Below are 23,137 nucleotides of genomic sequence, written 5' to 3'. Positions count from 1 at the left end.
GGGAGAGTGAGATTGATACGGGCCGGTGTGGGAGAGTGAGATTGATACGGGCCGGTGTGGGAGAGTGAGATTGATACGGGCCGGTGTGGGAGAGTGAGATTGATACGGACCGGTGTGGGAGAGTGAGATTGATACGGACCGGTGTGAGAGAGTGAGATTGATACGGACCGGTGTGGGAGAGTGAGATTGATACGGACCGGTGTGGGAAAGTGAGATTGATACGGGCCGGTGTGGGAGAGTGAGATTGATACGGGCCGGTGTGGGAGAGTGAGATTGATACGGGCCGGTGTGGGAGAGTGAGATTGATACGGACCGGTGTGGGAGAGTGAGATTGATACGGACCGGTGTGGGAGAGTGAGATTGATACGGGCCGGTGTGGGAAAGTGAGATTGATACGGACCGGTGTGGGAGAGTGAGATTGATACGGACCGGTGTGGGAGAGAGTGAGATTGATACGGACCGGTGTGGGAGAGTGAGATTGATACGGACCGGTGTGGGAGAGAGTGAGATTGATACGGACCGGTGTGGGAGAGAGTGAGATTGATACGGGCCGGTGTGGGAGAGTGAGATTGATACGGACCGGTGTGGGAGAGAGTGAGATTGATACGGACCGGTGTGGGAGAGTGAGATTGATACGGACCGGTGTGGGAGAGAGTGAGATTGATACGGGCCGGTGTGGGAGAGTGAGATTGATACGGACCGGTGTGGGAGAGTGAGATTGATACGGGCCGGTGTGGGAGAGTGAGATTGATACGGACCGGTGTGGGAGAGTGAGATTGATACGGACCGGTGTGGGAGAGTGAGATTGATACGGGCCGGTGTGGGAAAGTGAGATTGATACGGACCGGTGTGGGAGAGAGTGAGATTGATACGGGCCGGTGTGGGAGAGTAAGACTGATACGGACCGGTGTGGGAGAGTGAGATTGATACGGGCCGGTGTGGGAGAGTGAGATTGATACGGGCCGGTGTGGGAGAGTGAGATTGATACGGACCGGTGTGGGAGAGTGAGATTGATACGGACCGGTGTGGGAGAGTGAGATTGATACAGACCAGTGTGGGAGAGTGAGATTGATATGGACCGGTGTGGGAGAGTGAGATTGATACGGACCGGTGTGGGAAAGTGAGATTGATATGGACCGGTGTGGGAGAGTGAGATTGATACGGGCCGGTGTGAGAGAGTGAGATTGATACGGGCCGGTGTGGGAGAGTAAGATTGATACGGGCCGGTGTGGGAGAGTGAGATTGATACGGACCGGTGTGGGAGAGTGAGATTGATACGGACCGGTGTGGGAGAGTGAGATTGATACGGGCCGGTGTGGGAGAGAGTGAGATTGATACGGGCCGGTGTGGGAGAGTGAGATTGATACGGGCCGGTGTGGGAGAGTGAGATTGATACGGACCGGTGTGGGAGAGTGAGATTGATACGGGCCGGTGTGGGAGAGAGTGAGATTGATACGGACCGGTGTGGGAGAGTGAGATTGATACGGACCGGTGTGGGAGGTGTAGGTGCCCTTGCAGACGGAACTGTGCTGACCCTGTTGCTTTGACCTCTCCAGTACACCGCCCTTGAAGAGGCCATCGCGACTCGCAATTCCCTCCATGGAGTGAAGTGGCCAGCCTCCAACCCCAAGTTCCTGGCTGTGGATTACGCAGAGCAGGATGAGGTAAATGTCGTGTGTTTTGAAACCTTTGCCTCCTCTCCTGCCTGAGAGAGGTCACTTCTCCAGGGCCTGATGTCGGTTTCCTGAGTTGTCGCTTGAATTGGTGGTACCTGCACAGAACAGTGAGCCCAATCCTACTGCCTTCCCGATCTGAACTAGAGGGTGCTTTACTCTGTATCGAACCCGTGCTGTACCTGCCCTGGGAGTGTTTGATGGGACAGTGTAGAGGGAGCTTTACTCTGTATCTAACCCGTGCTGTACCTGCCCTGGGAGTGTTTGATGGGACAGTGTAGAGGGAGCTTTACTCTGTATCTAACCCGTGCTGTACCTGCCCTGGGAGTGTTTGATGGGACAGTGTAGAGGGAGCTTTACTCTGTATCGAACCCGTGCTGTACCTGCCCTGGGAGTGTTTGATGGGACAGTGTAGAGGGAGCTTTACTCTGTATCGAACCCGTGCTGTACCTGCCCTGGGAGTGTTTGATGGGACAGTGTAGAGGGAGCTTTACTCTGTATCTAACCCGTGCTGTATCTGCCCTGGGAGTGTTTGATGGGACAGTGTAGAGGGAGCTTTACTCTGTATCGAACCCGTGCTGTACCTGCCCTGGGAGTGTTTGATGGGACAGTGTAGAGGGAGCTTTACTCTGTATCTAACCCGTGCTGTACCTGCCCTGGGAGTGTTTGATGGGACAGTGTAGAGGGAGCTTTACTCTGTATCTAACCCGTGCTGTACCTGCCCTGGGAGTGTGTGATGGGACAGTGTAGAGGGAGCTTTACTCTGTATCTAACCCGTGCTGTACCTGTCCTGGGAGTGTTTGATGGGACAGTGTAGAGGGAGCTTTACTCTGTATCTAACCCGTGCTGTACCTGACCCTGGGAGTGTTTGATGGGACAGTGTAGAGGGAGCTTTACTCTGTATCTAACCCGTGCTGTACCTGCCCTGGGAGTGTTTGATGGGACAGTGTAGAGGGAGCTGTACTCTGTATCTAACCCGTGCTGTACCTGCCCTGGGAGTGTTTGATGGGACAGTGTAGAGGGAGCTTTACTCTGTATCTAACCCGTGCTGCACCTGCCCTGGGAGTGTTTGATGGGACAGTGTAGAGGGAGCTTTACTCTGTATCTAACCCGTGCTGTATCTGCCCTGGGAGTGTTTGATGGGACAGTGTAGAGGGAGCTTTACTCTGTATCGAACCCGTGCTGTACCTGCCCTGGGAGTGTTTGATGGGACAGTGTAGAGGGAGCTTTACTCTGTATCTAACCCGTGCTGTACCTGCCCTGGGAGTGTTTGATGGGACAGTGTAGAGGGAGCTTTACTCTGTATCTAACCCGTGCTGTACCTGCCCTGGGAGTGTTTGATGGGACAGTGTAGAGGGAGCTTTACTCTGTATCTAACCCGTGCTGTACCTGTCCTGGGAGTGTTTGATGGGACAGTGTAGAGGGAGCTTTACTCTGTATCTAACCTGTGCTGTACCTGACCCTGGGAGTGTTTGATGGGACAGTGTAGAGGGAGCTTTACTCTGTATCTAACCCGTGCTGCACCTGCCCTGGGAGTGTTTGATGGGACAGTGTAGAGGGAGCTTTACTCTGTATCTAACCCGTGCTGTACCTGACCCTGGGAGTGTTTGATGGGACAGTGTAGAGGGAGCTTCACTCTGTATCTAACCCCGTGTCTCTCTCCCTCACCCAACAGTTGGATTTCCACAAGGGGTTGAAGCTGGATAAGCCGATGGAGCAGAAGATGGAGGAGCCGCGCGTCGACTCGCGCGACCATGAGCGGGCAGCCCGAGACCAGTGGGCGGAGCGGGAGCGGGAGATGGAACGGCGAGAGCGCACTCGCTCCGAACGGGAGTGGGACCGCGACAAGGTCAAGGAATACGAGACGAAGGAGGGGGCCAAGGCCCGGTCACGTTCCCGCTCACGATCACGCGACCGCCGCAGGAAGGAGCGCGCCAAGTCGAAGGAGAAGAGGAGCGAGAAGAAAGGTGCGGCACTCGAATCCAGCCACCCCGTCACTCTTTTACGGAGAGAGCCTCGTGTGCGACAGCTGATCTTTTCAAAATCTACCTGAACTCCCATCGACCACCTTCCCTCGGAGCTACCCAATTAGTCACTTCCAGAGTCGTACAACACTGGAGAAGGCCATTTGCTTCATATTGTTTGTGCTGGCTCTTCTGAAAATGCTGTCTGATTTGTCCCACTCGTCTTAACCTTCTCTGTTCTAAGGAGAACAATCCCAGCTTCTCCAGTCTCTCCACATAACTGAAGTCCCTCATCCCTGGTACCATTCTGGTCAATCTCCCCTTAACCTTCTCTGCTCCAAGGAGAACAACCCCAGCTTCTCCAGTCTCTCCACATCACTGAAGTCCCTCATCCCTGGTACCATTCTGGTCAATCTCCCCTTAACCTTCTCTGCTCCAAGGAGAACAATCCCAGCTTCTCCAGTCTCTCCACGTAACTGAAGTCCCTCATCCCTGGTACCATTCTGGTCAATCTCCCCTTAACCTTCTCTGCTCCAAGGAGAACAATCCCAGCTTCTCCAGTCTCTCCACGTAACTGAAGTCCCTCATCCCTGGTACCATTCTGGTCAATCTCCCCTTAACCTTCTCTGCTCCAAGGAGAACAATCCCAGCTTCTCCAGTCTCTCCACGTAACTGAAGACCCTCATCCCTGGTACCATTCTGGTCAATCTCCCCTTAACCTTCTCTGCTCCAAGGAGAACAATCCCAGCTTCTCCAGTCTCTCCACATCACTGAAGTCCCTCATCCCTGGTACCATTCTGGTCAATCTCCCCTTAACCTGAAGTCCCTCATCCCTGGTACCATTCTGGTCAATCTCCCCTTAACCTTCTCTGCTCTAAGGAGAACAACCCCAGCTTCTCCAGTCTCTCCACATCACTGAAGACCCTCATCCCTGGTACCATTCTGGTCAATCTCCCCTTAACCTTCTCTGCTCCAAGGAGAACAATCCCAGCTTCTCCAGTCTCTCCACATCACTGAAGACCCTCATCCCTGGTACTATTCTGGTCAATCTCCTCTGCACCCTCTCCAAGGCCTTGACGTCCTTGCTTAAAAAAAACAGCAATTCTTCAAAATTCTTGACTAAATTAGTCAAACCTGACTTGCCTTTAATAAATCAGTGCTGTCAGTACCTGATTAACCCCAGCGTTTCTAAACGCTTGCTAATTTTAGCTCTTATTTAATAGATGCAAACAGTTTTCCCGCAACTGATGTTCGGCTAACTGCTCTGTTAATACCCCGGCTTATCCTTCTGTCCCTCCTTGACCAGAGGTCCTACATCAGCTTCCCCTTCTGGTCCCACGACACAATCCGCGCATTCAGTGACGATCGCAATATCCGGGCCAGATCGCCTGCTCTGTGCTGGAGTCGAGAGGCAGTCCTGATAACGCAGTGAGGCTATGGAGAGGGTCGGTGGCGGGGTGGCGTCCGAGGCTGGTGTCACGGCCCAAGCGAAGGAAGGAAGAGAGGGGAGTTCAGAGGGGCTCTGGTTCGGCCTCGTTTGATTGATTAAATAAAGAATGGGTGGGGCAGTAGCGGTGAGGTGGAGAAGGGGGTTGGAGGAGCTGCTGAGATCAGGACTCGAGTCTGGGACGGACTGGGCTTCGTCCTGAAGTGTGTTAGAGAAGGAGATGGAGTCCCCCCCCTAGATGAGAGGAGACGGTGAGGGTATGCGTGTCGTTAGTGGCGGGGGGGGAGAAGTGAAACCAGTTGACGTAAGAAAACTACTAGGCAGTTGGTCTGAGTATTAAACAAGGCTTTAATCAACTGTTTCACAACATGAAGCTCTAATTGTGTCCTTCACTAGTTCCTGTTAAAGAATGTCCTGAGCAAGCTGGGCCCATGCCCGAGTATTTATACTCTCCCTGGACATAGATCCCTGAAGGCAGCAGAACAGGTGGATAAGGTGGTTAAAAAGCCATATGGGATACTTGCCTTCATTAGCCGAGGCATAGAATATAAGAGCAGGGAGGTTATGATGGAGCTGTACAAAACGCTGGTAAGGCCACAGCTGGAATACTGTGTGCAGTTCTGGTCGCCACACTATAGGAAGGATGTGATTGCATTGGAGAGGGTGCAGAGGAGATTCACCAGGATGTTACCTGGGCTGGAGCGCTTCAGCTATGAAGAGAGACTGGACAGGCTGGGGTTGTTTTCCTTGGAGCAGAGAAGGCGGAGGGGGGACCTGATTGTGGTGTACAAAATTATGAGGGGCATAGATAGGGTAGATAGAAAGGAACTTTTCCCCTTAGTAGAGGGCTCAATAACCAGGGGGCATAGTTTCAAGGTAAGGGGCAGGAGGTTTAGAGGGGATTTGAGGAAAAACTTTTTCACCCAGAGGGTGGTTGGAATCTGGAACTCACTGCCTGAAAGGGTGGTAGAGGCAGGAACCCTCACAACATTCAAGAAGCATTTGTATGAGCACTTGAAACGCCATAGCATACAGGGCTACGGACCAAATGCTGGAAAATGGGATTAGATTAGACAGGGCTTGATGGCCGGCGCGGACTCGATGGGCCGAAGGGCCTCTTTCTGTGCTGTATAACTATATGGAGATCTAGTTGTGCCCTTCACTAGTTCCTGTTAAAGAATGTCCTGAGCAAGTTGGGCCCATGCCCGAGTATTTATACTCTCCCTGGACAGCACCACCAGCAGGCCGCACAGTATTATTTCATAAGTCATTTGCACATGACTGACAAGATTCATGTCATCAGTTAACCACATCCGACGGTTGTGTTCGATGATGGGCCCTTACTGATTTACATAAGGTTCTTAAACTTTGAATGCAGGCGTTATCGGTTTATTAAACACACAGGAGAGGCTTCAGTTAAGTACTTAAACATGCGACAACACTTCAACTGCACCTAGTGGTTTGGCTGTGGACTCGAGGGTGTTGCAGTATCTTGGACCTTTACAAATCCAAATACCCGTTACAAACGGCCACTTTTTATACATTTCTCTTCCCCCCCCCCCCCCCCCCCCCGTAAAAATCCGTTCGATTCTCCATGACCTAATGATATAAAGGTTAAAACACAACTCCTAAAATGCATCCAGGAGAACTTGTTTAGCCAGTATGTAGCAAGCCCAACAAGGGAGGGGGCGGTTCTGGATTTAGTTTTAGGGAATGAAGCTGGGCAGGTAGAAGGTGTAACAGTGGGGGAGCATTTTGGTGCTAGTGACCATAATTCTGTTAGATTTAAGGGGTAGTTATGGAAAAGGACAAGGATAGACCAGGAATAAAAATTCTAAATTGGGGAAAAGCAAATTTTGCTAAGCTCAGAGGGGATTTAGCCATAGTGGACTGGAAACAGCTACTTGAAGGTAAATCAGTGTCAGAGCAGTGGGGGGCATTCAAGGAGGAGATCCGGAGGGTTCAGACCAAACATGTGTCCTTAAAGAAAAAAGGTGGGACTAACAAATCTAGAGCCTCCTGGATGTCTAGAGACATACAGGGTAGGATAAAGAAAAAAATGGAGGCGTATGACAGATACCGAGGGCTAAATACTCCAGAATCTTTAGAGGTTTACAGAAAGTGCAGGGGTGCAATTAAAAATGATATTAGGAAAGCAAAGAGAGAGCATGAATAATTCTTGGCAAGTAAAATCAAGGAAAACCCAAAGATGTTTTATAAATATATTAAGAGTAATAGGATAACTAAGGAAAGGATAGGGCCTATGAGAAATCATGAGGGTAATCTGTGTCTGGAGGCGGGAGACGTCGGTAGGGTTCTTAATGAATACTTTGCATCTGTTTTCACAAAGGAGAGGGGCGAAGCAGACATTGCAATCGGCAGGGAGGTGTGTGAAATATTAGATGAAATAAACATAGTGAGAGAGGAATTATTAAGGGGTTTAGCAGCTTTAAAAGTGGATAAATCCTCAGTCCCGGATGTTGATTGAGGGATAAATATTGGCCCCAGGACACCGGGGAGAACTCCCCTGCTCTTCTATTAACAGTGTCCGTGGGATTTTTTTTACATCCACCTGAGGGGGCAGACGGGGCTTCGGTTTAACGTCTCATCTGAAAGACGGCACCTCCGACAGTGCGGCGCTCCCTCCGTACTGCCCCTCCGACAGTGCGGCGCTCCCTCGGTACTGCCCCTCCGACAGTGCGGCGCTCCCTCCGTACTGCCCCTCCGATAGTGCAGCGCTCCCTCAGTACTGCCCCTCCAACAGTGCGGTGCTCCCTCAGTGCTGCCCCTCTGACAGTGCAGCGCTCCCTCAGTACTGCCCCTCTGACAGTGCGGCGCTCCCTCAGTACTGCCCCTCTGACAGTGCAGCGCTCCCTCAGTACTGCACCCGACAGTGCGGCGCTCCCTCAGTACTGCCGCTCCGACAGTGCGGCGCTCCCTCAGTACTGCCGCTCCAACAGTGCGGCGCTCCCTCAGTACTGCCCCTCTGACAGTGCAGCACTCCCTCAGTACTGCACCCGACAGTGCGGCGCTCCCTCAGTACTGCCCCTCTGACAGTGCGGCGCTCCCTCAGTACTGCCCCTCTGACAGTGCGGCGCTCCCTCAGTACTGCCCCTCTGACAGTGCGGCGCTCCCTCAGTACTGCCCCTCCGACAGTGCGGCGCTCCCTCAGTACTGCCCCTCCGACAGTGCGGCGCTCCCTCAGTACTGCCCCTCCGACAGTGGGGCGCTCCCTCAGTACTGCCCCTCCGACAGTGCGGCGCTCCCTCAGTACTGACCCTCCGACAGTGTACCACTCCCTCAGTACTGCTCCTCTGACAGTGCAGCGCTCCCTCAGTACTGCCCCTCCGACATTGCGGCGCTCCCTCAGTACCGCCCCTCCGACATTGCGGCACTCCCTCAGTACTGCTCCTCTGACATTGCAGCGCTCCCTCAGTACTGCCCCTCCGACATTGCGGCGCTCCCTCAGTACTGCTCCTCTGACATTGCAGCGCTCCCTCAGTACTGCCCCTCCGACATTGCGGCACTCCCTCAGTACTGCTCTGGCATTGCGGCGCTCCCTCAGTACTGCCCCTCCGACAGTGCGGCGCTCCCTCAGTACTGCCCCTCCAAGAGTGCGGTGCTCCCTCTATTATGGGGCTGGGGTCTCTGGGGTGGGGTATATTACTACACTCTCAGACTGCAGCACGGTCCGATTAACCCTTTCCTTACATTTGTGTGTGTCTGCTGCGCAGAGAAAGTCCAAGAGGAACCTCCCGCCAAACTGCTGGACGACTTGTTCCGTAAAACCAAGGCCGCACCGTGTATTTACTGGCTCCCCCTGACAGACGAACAGGTAACGGAGGGGGGGCCGATCGGGGGAGGGTGTGTGAGCAGGGGCGGGAAAAGACGGGCGATCGGGGCGGACTGATTGGGGGGGGGGGGAGGTGACGTGTGAGATGGGGAGGAGGATGCTGACGTAATAAAACTCACTACACACTTGGTTTGAGTATAAAGCAAGGCTTTAATCAACTTGTTCCAAAACATGGAGGTCTAGTTGTACTTCACTAGTTCCTGTCTTTACAAAATGTCCCTGAGCAAGCTGGGCCCACGCCTGAGTATTTATACTCCTTGGACGGCGCCACCAGCTGGCCGTCCGGCGTTAGTTCATGAGTAGTTTCTTTATGATGATGAGATTTACCACAGATGCTATGGGGGCTGATCGGGGGTGGAGGTTTGCAGTTCGCTGATCTCACTCGGTGTGTGGTACTGAGCCCCACACAGGAGAAAAGGCCCAGGTTCCAGCCTGTGCCCTGTGTGGGGGAGTAAGGTGACACGACGAATGTTGTGCTCTCCCGTAGTGGAATAGCCTGCCAGTCTTGGGCCCTGAGGGGACGGGGCGCCCGTGGGAGCCGCTGGGGCAGGAAGGCGGGCGTTTGAGCTCCTGGTTCGGGAGTATGGAGGGACCCTCGGGAGAGGATTGGTGGGGGGATCCGGGAGGGCTGAGGCTGTGGTTCGGGAGTACAGCTGACTAGAGAGAGAAAGAGAGGGGGGTCGTGAGGTTGAGTCCGTGGTTTAGGAGTACTAGGAGCCCCTGGTAACGATTAGGGGGGCAGGGATCGGTGATTGAGTCCGTGGTTCGGGAGTACGGCTGACCCTAGAGAGAGAGGGGATTGCGGGAGATCAGGGGTTTGACTCCGTGGTTCAGGAGTGCACGGTAACCTCGGGTGACGATTGGGGGAGGGATCGGGGGTTGAGTCCATGGTTCGGGAGTACAGGGGAACCTCTGGTAACGATTAGGGGGGCAGGGATCGGTGATTGAGTCCGTGATTCGGGAGTACGGCTGACCCTAGAGAGAGAGGGAATTGCGGGAGATCAGGGGTTTGACTCCGTGGTTCAGGAGTGCACGGTAACCTCGGGTGACGATTGGGGGAGGGATCGGGGGTTGAGTCCGCGGTTCGGAAGCGTGACTGACCTTCGCCGCTCGTGTCACCCGCAGATCCAACAGAAGGAGACGGAGCGTGCGGACCGCGCCCGAGAACGGGAGAAGCGGCGCAAGGAGCAGGAGGATGAGGAGCGCAAGCGGGAGGATGAGCGGAAGGAACGGGCCAAGGAGCGGGAGAAGGAGCGAGAGAAGGAGCGGGAGAAGGAGGTCGAGCGCAACCGGGAGCTGGAGCGGGAGAGGAAGCGAGACCACAGCCGGGACCGGGGCCACGAGAGGGAGCGGGAACGAGAGCGGGAGCGGCGAGACAGCAAGCGCAGGACCAGGAGCCGGAGCCGGAGCACGTCGACTCGCGATCGGAGCAGGCGCTGACGGGCCATGGACTGAGAGCGCGGGCAGGACAGGAGCCGGAGCGGCAGGACAGCGGGAGTGGGATTCCGCCTCCTGCGTTTTTTTTAAAGCCGAGAAAAGCCCGGGAAAAAAACGGGATGTCCCGCTAGCTCCCCGGGAGGGGGAAGGCGGGGTCGAATCGCAGCCAGGACCCTACCCTTCCTTCCGCCCCCCTCCCCGTCCCGCGCTGTAGGGGTTGAGGGGCAGAGGCCGCGGGACCGGGGTCCCATTCCCGCCGGCAGTAGACGGTAGTTTGGATCTCGCAGGCGCTTTTAATGAAATGTTTTTTTTCCCCTCTCGTGTGTGTGTGTGCGTGTTTATTTTAAAAAATGAAATGTGTTGTCTCCCCCCAGCTCGCCCGTCACCCCCCTCCCTCCCTCCCTCCCCAAAACCTTTGCCACGGGGTCATTTCGGGGGTTCAGAGTTGGCGCGCGGGGGTCAGAGGTTGGCTCCTATGCCCAGCGCTGATTGCTTCGTGCATCTCTTCCCCCCTCCCCCCTCGGTCGCAGCGCGCGGGAGTTCTGAGGGGGGGTCGAGGTGGGGCACGTCTCTCGCTCCCTGGTACACTCGGCGCGGTAAGACCGATGGGGGTGGGGGGGCGCTTGGTATTGGCGTTCACGGAAGATCCGGGCTCCCCCTTTCACAGACGGTCCCTAAGACCGGAGTGGAGAAGGGGTTTGATCCTTGGAGGGGGTGGGTCTCCGACTCCCCCCTCCCCCTCGGACCCCCTGAAGGTCTGCCGCACAGTGGGGGGGGGTCCCCTCCCTCTCGGCCCCGGCGCGCCTCTTCAGGAGGTTCAGAGCACATTGCGAGGTTTAAGTTTGCGCCCCTGTACCCGTCCTGTCTCCGTGTGAACCCCAATACTCCCCCTCACCCCCCACAGTGAGAGACCCCATTCCAAATGGGACTTTCCTCCCTTGACTCCTGTTTCTTTTGTTTTTATTTTCTGCCTTTTGTCGATGAATAAAATCAGTTAGTTTACCCACCTGTGGGCTTGTACTTTGTTGGAGTGGGGTGGGGTGGGGTGGGGGGGATCTGAAGGAAGGTGGGACCTGGCTGGTACTGAGAAAGACCCACTCGCTTTCTTTCCATCTGTCTTTCGGTTTGTCCGTTCGTCTGTCGTCCTTCTCCAACAAGAGAATATATCCAAGTTTGCTGATGATAGAGCTGGGTGGGAATGTAAAGTTGTGAGGAGGATGCAAGGAGGTTTCATGGGGATATAGACAGGCTAAGTGAGTGGGCAAGAGCACGGCAAATGGAATATAACGTGGAGAAATGTGATGTTATCCACTTTGGTAGGAGCACTAGAAAAGCAGAGTATTTTTTAAATGGTGAGAGATTGGGAAATGTTAGTGTTCAGAGGGACCTGGGTGTCCTTGTACACGAATCACTGAAAGATAACATGCAGGTACAGCAAGCAATTAGGAAAGCAAATGGTATGTTGGCCTTTATTACAGGAGGATTTGAGTATAAATGTAAAGACGTCTTACTGCAATTATATAGGGCCCTGGTGAGACCACACCTGGAGTATTGTGTACAGTTTTGGTCTCCTTACCTAAGGAAGGATATCCTTGCCATAGAGGGAGTGCAGCGAAGGTTCACCAGACTGGTTCCTGGGATGGGGGGATTGTCCTCTGCGGAGAGATCGAGTAGACTAGGCCTATATTCTCTAGAGTTTAGAAGAATGGGCGGTGATCTCATTGAAACATACAAAATTCTTACAGGGCTTGACAGGGGAGATGCAGGGAGGATGTTTCCCCCTGGCTGGGGAGTCTAGAACCAGGGGTCACAGTCTCAGAATAAGGGGTCGGCCATTTAGGACTGAGAGGAGGAGAAATTTCTTCACACAGAGGGTGGTGAATCTTTGGAATTCTCTACCCCAGAGGGCTGTGGAGGCTCAGTCGTTGAGTATATTCAAGGTGTGGAGATGCCGGTGTTGGACTGGGGTGGACAAATGTAAGAAATCACACAACACCAGGTTATAGTCCAACAGCTTTATTTGAAATCACAAGCTTTCGGAGCGCTGCTCCTTCGTCAGGTGAAGTGGAGAGATGCATAAAGACACAGCTTATATAGTCAGAGAATAATGTCAGATGATTACAGGTAATCTTTCTAACTGCCATTTATCACACCTCGGCAGAGAGATAATCACAGCAATCAACGGTGTAAATGGTGTCCAAACAGGTCAGTCAGGAAAACATTACATCAAAGAACAATGAGCTGGGGTCAAATGTTGCAGATGCTGGGGTCTGTATGAAAAACAAAAAAACAGACAGAAAACATTTTTTTTGCTGGAAATCACAGCAGGTCCGGCTGCATCTGTGTGGCGAGAACAAGCCAACGACGACTCGAGTCTGGATGACCCTACGTCAGGTGGGGTTACATGTAGCGTGACATGAATCCAAGATCCCGGTTCAGGCCGTCCTCATGGGTGCGGAACTTGGCTATCAGTTTCTGCTCGACGATTTTGCGTTGTGTGTCTCGAAGGCCGCCTTGGAAAATGCTTACCCGAAGATCGGAGGCTGAATGTCCTTGACTGCTGAAGTGTTCCCCGACTGGGAGGGAACACTCCTGCCTGGCGATTGTTGCGCGGTGTCTGCGTCGTCATCGATGACATGTTGAAGGCTGTGTTTTTTGTCTTTTTTTGTTTTTCCATACAGACCCCAGCATCTGCAACTTGTGACCCCACCTCATTGTTCTTCGATGTAATGTTTTCCTGACTGACCTGTTTGGACACCATTTACACCTTTGATTGCTGTGATTATCTCTCTGCCGAGGTGTGATAAATGGCAGTTAGAAAGATTACCTGTAAACATCTGACATTATTCTCTGACTATATAAGCTGTGTTTTTATGCATCTCTCCACTTCACCTGACGAAGGAGCAGCGCTCCGAAAGCTTGTGATTTCAAATAAAGCTGTTAGACTATAACCGAGTATATTCAAGACAGAGATCGATAGGTTTTTGAATATTAAGGGAATCAAGGGATATGTGGATAGTGCAGGAAAGTGAGGTCGATGATCAGCCATGATCTTATTGAATGGCAGAGCAGGCTCAAGGGGCCGTATGGCCTACTCCTGCTCCTATTCTTATGTTCTTTTGAGTCATATAAAGCTGCCAGAAAAAGTAGCAAGCCTGAGGATTGGGAGCAGTTTAGAATTCAGCGAAAAAGGACCAAGAGATTGATTAAGAGGGGAAAAATAGAGTATGAGAGTAAACTTGCAAGGAACATAAAAGCGGATTGTAAAATCTTCTACAAGTATGTAAAAAGAAAAAGATTAGTGAAGACAAATGTAGGTCGCTTACCGTCAGAAACGGGAGAATTTATAATGGGGAACAAGGAAATGGCAGAGCAATTAAACAAATACTTTGGTTCTGTCTTCACGGAAGAGGACACAAATAACTTTCCAGAAATGCTAAGGAACCAAGGGTCGAGAAGGAGGAAATTAATATTTGTAAAAAAATAGTGCTGGAGAAATTAATGGGACTGAAAGCTGATAAATCCCCAGAGCTTGATCATTTGCATCCCAGAGTACTAAAAAAGGTAGCCATGGCAATAGTGGATGCATTGGTTGTCATCTTCCAAAATTCTATAGATTATGGAACAGTTCCTGCAGATTGGAGGGTGGCAAATGTAACCCCACTATTTAAAAAAGGAGGGAGAGAGAAAACAGGAAACTACAGACCGGTTAGTCTAACATCAGAGAACACAGAAACCCCACAGTGCAGATAGAGGCCATTTCGGCCCATCGAGCCTGCACCGACACATATCCCACCCGATCCCCGTAACCCCTACACCAACACATATCCCACCCTATCCCCGTAACCCCACGTATTTAATCCCCCTAACACTAAGGGTCAATTTATCATAGCCAAGCAACCTAACCCGCACATCTTTGGACTGTGGGAGGAAACCGGAGCACCCGGAGGAAACCCACGCAAACACGGGGAGAATGTGCAAACTCCACACAGACAGTCACCCGAGGCCGGATTCGAACCCGGGTCCCTGGCGCTGTGAGGCAACAGTGCTAACCACTATGCCACCGTGCCATCAGTAGTAGGGAAAATGCTAGAGTCTATTTTTAAGGATGTGATAACAGGACACTTAGAAAATATCAATGGGATTAGACAAAGTCAACATGGATTTATGAAAGGGAAATCCTGTTTGACACACCTACTGGAGTTTTTTTGAGGATGTAACTTGTAGAATAGGTAAGGGAGAACCAGTGGATGTGGTGTATTCGGATTTTCAGAAGGCCTTTGATAAAGTCCCACATAAGAGGTTAGTGTGCAAAATTAAAGCACATGGGAATTGGGGGTAATAAACTGGCATGGATTGAAAATTGGCTAACAGACAGGAAATGGAGTAGGAATAAATGGGTCTTTTTCGGGATGGCAGGCAGTAACTAGTGGGGTACCGCAGGGATCAGTGCTTAGGCCCCAGCTATTCACAATATATATCAATGATTTGGATATGGGAACCAAATTAATATTTCCAAGTTTGTTGGAGCTAGGTGGGATTGTGAGTTATGAGGAGGATGCAAAGAGGCTTCAAGGCGATTTAGACAAGTTGAGAAGGCAGAGTATTATTTAAATGGTGATAGATTGGGAAATGTTGATGTACAAAGGGACCTGGGTGTCCTTGTACACCAGTCACTGAAAGCAAACATGCAGGTGCAGCAAGCAGTTAGGAAGGCAAATGGTATGTTGACCTTCATTGCAAGAGGATTTGAGTACAGGAGCAAGGATGTCTTACTACAGTTGTACAGGGCCTTGGTGAGACCACACCTGGAGTACTGTGTGCGGTTTTGGTTTTGCCTAAGAAAGGATAGACTTGCCATAGAGGGAGTGCAGCGAAGGGTCACCAGACTGATTCCTGGGATGGCAGGACTGTCGTATGAGGAGAGATTGGGTCGACTAGACCTGTATTCACTAGAGTTTAGAAGAATGAGAGGGGATCTCATTGAAACGTATAAAATTCTGACAGGGCTAGACAGACTGGATGTAGGGAGGATGTTTCCCCTGGCTGGGGGGTCTAGAACAAGGGGTCTCAGGATAAGGGGAAGGACATTTAGGACTGAGATGAGAAATGTCTTCACTCAGAGGGTGGTGAACCTGTGGAATTCTCTACCACAGAAGGCTGTGGAGGCCAAATCACTGAATATATTTAAGGAGATAGATAGATTTCTAGATGCAAAAGGCGTCAAGGGTATGGGGAGAGAGCAGGAATATGGTATTGAGATAGTGGATCAGCCATGATCATATTGAATGGCGGAGCAGGCTTGAAGGGCCGAATGGCCGCCTCCTGTTTGTCTATGTAGGTCATCTTGGATTTAGTAATGAGCCTGAATTAGTCAAGCTAACAGTGACCACGATATGACTGAATTCGATATTGGGTTTGAGAGGGAGACGGCCGAGTTAAATTTAGGTAAGGCTGACTTTATGGCTTGAGGCAGGAATTATCACAGAAGAATGGGTAGAACTACTGATGCATAGAACTACGGATGAACAGTGGGAGGTGTTCAAAGTATTTGGTAGACTACAAGACCTGTACATTCCCCTAAAAAGCATAAGCTCTACTTGTGTAATTTTTTAAAACTTGTTCCTGGGATGTGGGCATTTATTGCCCATCCCTAATTGCCCTTGAGAAGGTGGTGGTGAGCCGCCTTCTTGAACTGCTGCAATCTGCGTGGTGAAGGTGCTCCCACAGTGCTGTTACGGAGGGAGTTCCAGGATTTTGACCCAGCGACGATGAAGGATTGGCCGATATAGAAACATAGAAGATAGGAGCAGGAGTAGGCCATTCGGCCCCTCGAGCCTGCTCCGCCATTCAATGAGATCATGGCTGATCGTCCAAATTCAGTTCCCTGTCCCTGCCTTCTCCCCATATCCCTTGATCCCTTTAGCCTTAAGAAATACATCCAGCTCCTTCTTGAATATATTTAATGAATTGGCCTCTACTGCCTTCTGTGGTAGAGAATTCCACAGGTTCACCACTCTCTGGGTGAAGAAATTCCTCCTCATCTCTGTCCTAAATGGCTTACCCCTTATCCTTAGACTGTGACCCCTGGTTCTGGACTCCCCGACCATCGGGAACATCCTTCCTGCATCTAGTCTGTCTAAGTCCTCTTAGAATTTTATAATAGATTACCTCATTCTTCTAAACTCCAGTGAGTATAAGCCCAATCGACCCAATCTCTCCTCATACGTCATTCCTGCCATCCCAGGTATCAGCCTGGTGAATCTTCGCTGCACTCCCTCCATGGCAAGAACATCCTTCCTCAGATAAGGCGACCAAAACTGCACACAATATTCAAGATGTGGTCTCACCAAGGCCCTGTACAACTGCAGCAAGACGTCCTTGTTCCTGTACTCAAACCCTCTCGCTACGAAGGCCAACATACCATTTACCGCCTGCTGCACCTGCATGCTTACCTTCAGCGACTGGTGCACAAGGACACCCAGGTCTCGTTGCACTTCCCCTTCTCCCAATCTATTGCCATTCAGATAATCTGCCTTCCTGTTTTTGCCTCCAAAGTGGATAACCTTGCATTTATCCACGTTATATTGCATCTGCCATGCTTCTGCCCAATCACCCAACCTGTCCAAATCATCCTGGAGTTTCTCAGCATCCTCCTCACAGCACACACGCCCACCCAGCTTTGTGTCGTCTGCAAACTTGGAGATATTACATCTAGTTCCCTCGTCTAGATCATTAATGTATATTGTGAATAGCAGGGGTCCAAGGACCGATCCCTGCGGTACCCCACTAGTCGCTGCCTGCCACTCAGAAAAAGACCCGTTTATTCCAACTCTTTGCTTTCTATATATATATTCGATATATTTCCAAGTCGGGATGGTAGGGAACTTGGAGGTGTTGGTGTTCCCATGCGCCTACTGCCCTTGTCCTTCGAGGTGGTAGAGGTTGCAGGTTCGGGAAGCGCTGTCGAAGAAGCCTTGGCGAGTTGCTGCCGTGCATCTTGTAGCCACGAGCCACGGTACGCCGGTAGTGGAAGGAGTGAATGTTTTAAGGTGGTGGATGGGGTGCCAATCAAGCGGGCTGCTTTGTCCTGGATGGCGTCGAGCTTCTTGAGTGTTGTTGGAGCTGCACTCATCCAGGCAAGTGGAGAGTATTCCATCACACTCCTGACTTGTGCCTTGTAGATGGTGGAAAGGCTTTGGGGAGTCAGGAGGTGAGACACTCGCTGCTGTTCAGCACCATTCGAGACTCGTCAGATACTGACGCAGTCCGTGTCCATATGCAGCAAGACCTGGACAACATTCAGACTTGGGCTGACAAGTGGCAAGTAACATTCGCACCAATGACCATTTCCAACAAGCGAGACTCTAACCATCTCCCCTTGACATTCAATGGCATTACCATCACTGAATCCCCCACTATCAACATCCTGGAGGTTACCATTGATCAGAAACTGAACTGGACCAGCCATATAAATACTGTGGCTACAAGAGCAGGCCAGAGGCTGCGAATTCTGCGGCGAGTGTCTCACCTCCTGACTCCCCAAAGCCTTTCCACCATCTACAAGGCACAAGTCAGGCGTGTGATGGAATACTCTCTACTTGCCTGGATGAGTGCAGCTCCAACAACACTCAAGAAGCTCGACACCATTCAGGATAAAGCAGCCCGACTGATTGGCACTCCATCCACCACCGGCGCACTGTGGCTGCAGTGTGTACCATCTACAAGATGCACTGCAGCAACTCGCCAAAGATCCTTCAACAGCACCTTCCAAACCCGCGACCTCTACCACTTAGAAGGACAAGGACAGCAGACGCATGGGAACATCACCACCTACAAGTTCCCCTCCAAGCCACACACCACCCTGACTTGGACCTGTATCGCCGTTCCTTCACTGTCGCTGGGCCAAAATCCTGGAACTCCCTTCCTAACAGCACTGTGGGTGTACCTACACCATATGGACTGCAGCGGTTCAAGAAGGCGGCTCACCACCATCTTCTCGAGGGCAATTAGGGATGGGCAATAAATGCAGGCCTAGCCAGCGACGCCCACATCGCATCAATGAATTTTAAAAAAAGAATACCCAGCCTCTGACCTGCTCTTGTAGCCACAGTATTTGTGTGGCTGGTCCAGTTGTGTTTCTGGTCAATGGTGACCCCCCCCCAGGATGATGATGGTGTGGGATTCGGTGATGGTAATGTCGTTTAATGTCAAGGGCCAGTGGTTAGCCATTGCCTGGCACTTGTGGTGTGAATGTTACCTGCCACTTACCAGCCAATGGCCGGGTGTTGTTGAGGTCTTAGAAACATAGAAGATTGGAGCAGGAGTAGGCTATTCGGCCCCTCGAGCCTGCTCCGCCATTTAATGAGATCATGGCTGATCATCCAAACTCAGTACCCTGTCCCTGCCTTCTCCCCATATCCCTTTAGCCTTAAGAAATATATCTAACTCCTTGAATATATTTAATGAATTGGCCTCCACTGCCTTCTGTGGTAGAGAATTCCACAGGTTCACCACTCTCTGGGTGAAGAAATTCCTCATCTCTGTCCTAAATGGCTTACCCCTTATCTTTAGACTGTGACCCCTGGTTCTGGACTCCCCCACCATCGGGAACATCCTTCCTGCATCTAGTCTGTCTAGTCCTGTTAGAATTTTATAAGTTTCAATGAGATCCCCTCTCATTCTTCTAAACTCCAGCGAGTACAAGCCCAATCGACCCAATCTCCTCGTACGTCAATCCTGCCTTGCAGCATGTGGACACGCACTGCTTCATTTAATTTATCAACTAAACAACCTCGATCAACAAGGGAAGTGAGAGATGGGATAAGACTGAAAGAGCTTATAGCAGGGTAAAGAACAGTAGAGATGCCGCGGACTGGAGAGATAGAAAACAGCAAAGTAGTGAAAAAACAACAAAAGGCGAATAACCTTGCAAGGGATCTCGAGGACAACACTAAAGGTTTTTACAAATATATTGAGAGCGATTGGGGGCCCCTTAAAGACAGACGCAGGCGAGATTGCACATTGGAAATCAGACTTGCTAAATACTGAAATAACAACAGAAAATGCTGGAAAAACTCAGCAGGCCAGGCAACATCCGTGGAGAGAAATTAGAGTCGACATTTCGGGTCAAAACCCTTTTTCAGAACCGGAAAGGAAATGAAATAGATCGAAAGGCAGGGCTGGGATAGAACAAAAGAAGTGAAGAGACATGAAGAGGTATTCAAAACCAGACGAGATGGTGATCGGACTAGTGGAGACAAAAGACGGCTCTAGATTAGGTGTGAAACGTTCTGGCAGAATGGGAGACAGCTGCCATGTGGGAGAGAGAAAAAAAAGGAAAGGGGGGGGAGGAGGGAAAAAACAAAAGAAAGGGGTGGATAAAAAATATAAGTAAAAATGTAATAGGGGCCGAATGTTATAATCTGAAATTGTTGAACTCGATATTGAGTCCAGAAGGCGGTAAAGTGCCTAATCGGAAGATGAGGTGCTGTTCCTCGAGTTTACGTTGAGCTTCCGTGGAACAATACAAGAGGCCAAGGACGGTGAGGTCCGAGTGGGAATGGAGCGGTGAATTAAAATGACAGGCGACCGGAAGCTCGGGGTCACCCTTACGGACTGAATACTGTGTCAGTCTTCACAGTAGAGGATGAGGGTAAAGTACCAGAGATACGAGGAAAAGTTTGGGGGAAAAAAGGTAACGAACGAGGTTTAATATTTTTTTTTAAATGGTGATGGAGAATATGAGTTAAAGACAGACAAATCTCCAGGACCAGATGGTTTCCAACCCAGGGTGTTAAAAGTAGGTGTGGAGATTTTGGATGCTCCCGTCGTGATCTTCCAAAACACTCTTGATTCAGGAATTGTCCCACTGGATTGGAAAATTGCCAATGTCACGCTGTTATTTAAGAAGGGTAAGAGATAAACTAGGAAATTATAAGCCTGTTAGTGTAACGTCTGTTGCTGCGAAGTTATTAGAACATAAGAATTAGGAGCAGGAGTAGGCCATATGGCCCCTTGAGCCTGCTCCGCCATTCATAGTCACAGAGTCATAACGGCACAGAAGGAGGCCATTCGGCCCATCGAGTCCGTGCCGGCTCTCTGTAGAACAAGCCAGTCAGTCCCATTCCCCCGCTCTCTCCCCGTAGCCCTGCAAGTTTACTTACCTCAAGTGCCTATCCAGTCTCCCCTTGAAAACATTGAGTGTCTCCGCTTCCACCGCTTCCCTCGGCAGCGAGTTCCAAGTCATCACCACTCGCCGTGTCAAAAAATATTTTCCTCATGTCCCCCCTGTAACTCTTGCCCAACACCTTAAATCTGTGTCCCCTAGTCCTTGTACCATCAACTAGTGGGAACAGTCCAAACCCCTCATAATCTTGTACACATCTATCAAATCACCTCTCAACCTCCTTTGCTCTAATGAATTCAAAAAGATCATGGTGGATCTTCAATCTCAACTCCACCTTCCCGCCTGATTCCCCATATCCCTTGATTTCCGTAGAGTCCAAAATTCTTATCTATCTCAGTTTTGAAGATTCAACATCCACAGCCCTTTGGGGTAGAGAATTCCAAAGATTCACAACCCTCTGAGTGAAGCAATTCCTCCTCATCTCAGTCTTAAATGGCCGACGCCTTATCCTGAGACTATGACCCTAGTTCTGGACTCTCCAGACAGGGGGAAACAACCTCTCAGCATCTACCCTGTCAATTCCCCTTCAGAATCTTGTATGTTTCAATGAGTCGCATTCTTCTAAACTCCAGAGAGTATCGGCTCAATCTCCACTCACAGGACAACCCTCTCATCTCTGGAATCAATCTAGTGAACCTTCGTTGCACCGCCTCCAGGGCAAGTATATCCGTCCTCAGGTAAGGAGACCAAAACTGCACAGTACTCCAGGTGTGGTCTCACCTTGCTATAAAGGCCAACGTGCTATTTGCCTTCCTAATTGCTTGCTGTACCTGCATGCTAGCTTTCTGTGTTTCTTGTCCGAGGACACCTAAATCTCTCGGAACACCAAGGTATTGGTGAGACCGCACCTGGAATACTGCGTACAGTTTTGGTGTCCATACTTAAGAAAGGACATACTTGCTCTCGAGTCAGTACAAAGAAGGTTCACTCGGTTAATCCCGGGGATGAGGGGATGGACATATGAGGAGATGGACATATGAGGAGAGGTTGTGTAGATTGGGACTCTACTCATTGGAGTTCAGAAGAATGAGAGGCGATCTTATTGAAACATATAAGATTGTGAAGGGGTTGGATCGGGTGGATGCGGGGAAGATGTTCCCGATGATGGGTGAAACTAGAACTAGGGGGCATAGTCTTAGAATAAGGGGCTGCTCTTTCAAAACTGAGATGAGGAGGAACTACTTCACTCAGAGGGTGGTAGGTCCATGGAATATGCTGCCCCAAAAAGCTGTAGAAGCTACATCATTACATAAATTTAAAACAGAAATAGACAGTTTCCTAGAAGTAAAGGGAATTAAGGGTTACGGGGAGCGGGCAGGAATTTGGACATGAGTCTAGGTTCGGATCGGTCATGGCCCTGTGGGTAGCGGAGCGGGCCCAGGGGCCGTGTAGCCTGATCCTGCTCCTATTTCGTGTGTCTAATTCTGTTAGATTCAGGAGATGGTTCTGTGATAGTGGATTGGCGGCTAGGATCAGATCAGCCATGATCTTATTGAATGGCGGAGCAGGCTCGAGGGGCCGATTGGCCTACTCCTGCTCCTATTTCTTATGTTCTTATGCGCTGATCAGAGAGAGCCAGCATGGATTTGTAAAGGGGGCTGTCAGATCTAACTAACCGAGTTGAATTTTTTAACGGGGTAACTAACGTAGTAGATAAGGAAGTGTCTATGGATGTTATTTACATGGGCTTCCAGAAGGCATTCGATAAGGTACCACATAAGAGACTGTTAACAAAAATGAGAGCACTTGGGTTGGAAATTGGTTGGGAGATGGGAGACGAGAGTTTGGAGAATGGGTATGTACTGAAACTGGCAGGATGTGACTTGTGGTGTCCCCCAGGGATATGTACTGGGGCCTCCGCTTTTCCCTATATTTATCAATGACTTGGATAAAGGAATAGCGAGCCGTATATCCAGCTTTGCTGACGACACTAAGTTAGGAGGCTCAGTAAATAGTGTGGACGGGAGCAGGAAGCTGCAAAGGGACATCGACAGATTCAGTGCGTGGGCAAAGCTGTGGCAAACGCAGTTCAGTGTGGGGAAAGTGCGAGGTCATCCACATTGGACCCAAGAAAGATAGATCAGAGCGTTCTGTAAATAATCAAGAAAAAGTGGCAGGAGGGTCGGTAACCAGAGGGCACAGATTTAAGATAATTGACAAAAGAATCAGAGGGGAGATGAGGAACCACTTTCACATTACACAGCGAGTTGTGATCTGGAATGCGCTGCCTGAAAGGGCGGTGGAAGCAGATTCAATAGTAAGTTTTGAGAGAGATTTGGATAAATACTTGAAGTGAAAACGGCTATGGGGAAAGAGCAGGGGGGTGGGGAGTGGAACTAAAAGCCTGTGCCGGGCCTTCCAAAGAGCCGGCACAGGCACAATGGGCCGAATGGCCTCCTTTATGATTCTATGCAATGTCAAGAACTTAGGTACGTGAGCAGAGAGATTTCGGGGCCCGGGTACAGAAATCGCTGGAAGCTAGTGGGCAGGTACAAAAAATAATCCAAAACGTTAATGGAATGTTGTCCTTTATCGCGAGGGCTGGAATACAAAGGGTTGCAAATTATGCTTCAG

At 50.7% G+C, this 23,137-nt stretch overlaps 1 protein-coding gene across 2 annotated transcripts in view; it reads left to right on the top strand.

Annotated features, from left to right (window-relative positions):
- Positions 1-11,376, top strand: part of acin1b (apoptotic chromatin condensation inducer 1b) — a 54,498-nt gene extending 43,122 nt beyond the window's left edge. For both annotated transcript variants that reach the window (XM_085984308.1, XM_085984307.1), the window contains exons 9-12: positions 1,557-1,664; positions 3,349-3,640; positions 8,819-8,919; positions 10,063-11,376. In XM_085984308.1, the coding sequence (XP_085840434.1) occupies positions 1,557-1,664; positions 3,349-3,640; positions 8,819-8,919; positions 10,063-10,377 (816 nt within the window). In that variant the 3' untranslated portion in view covers positions 10,378-11,376. The remainder of the gene's footprint in view (positions 1-1,556; positions 1,665-3,348; positions 3,641-8,818; positions 8,920-10,062) is intronic.
- The last annotated feature ends 11,761 nt before the right edge of the window (positions 11,377-23,137 follow it).

The sequence above is a fragment of the Somniosus microcephalus genome, chromosome 4 (assembly GCF_052327205.1).
Source record: "Somniosus microcephalus isolate GS21.2 chromosome 4, FLI_Smic_1.0, whole genome shotgun sequence".
Classification (NCBI taxonomy): Eukaryota; Metazoa; Chordata; class Chondrichthyes; order Squaliformes; family Somniosidae; genus Somniosus; species Somniosus microcephalus.
Note: the sequence above shows the minus strand (reverse complement) of the source record. Positions and strands in the feature narration are given on the sequence as shown.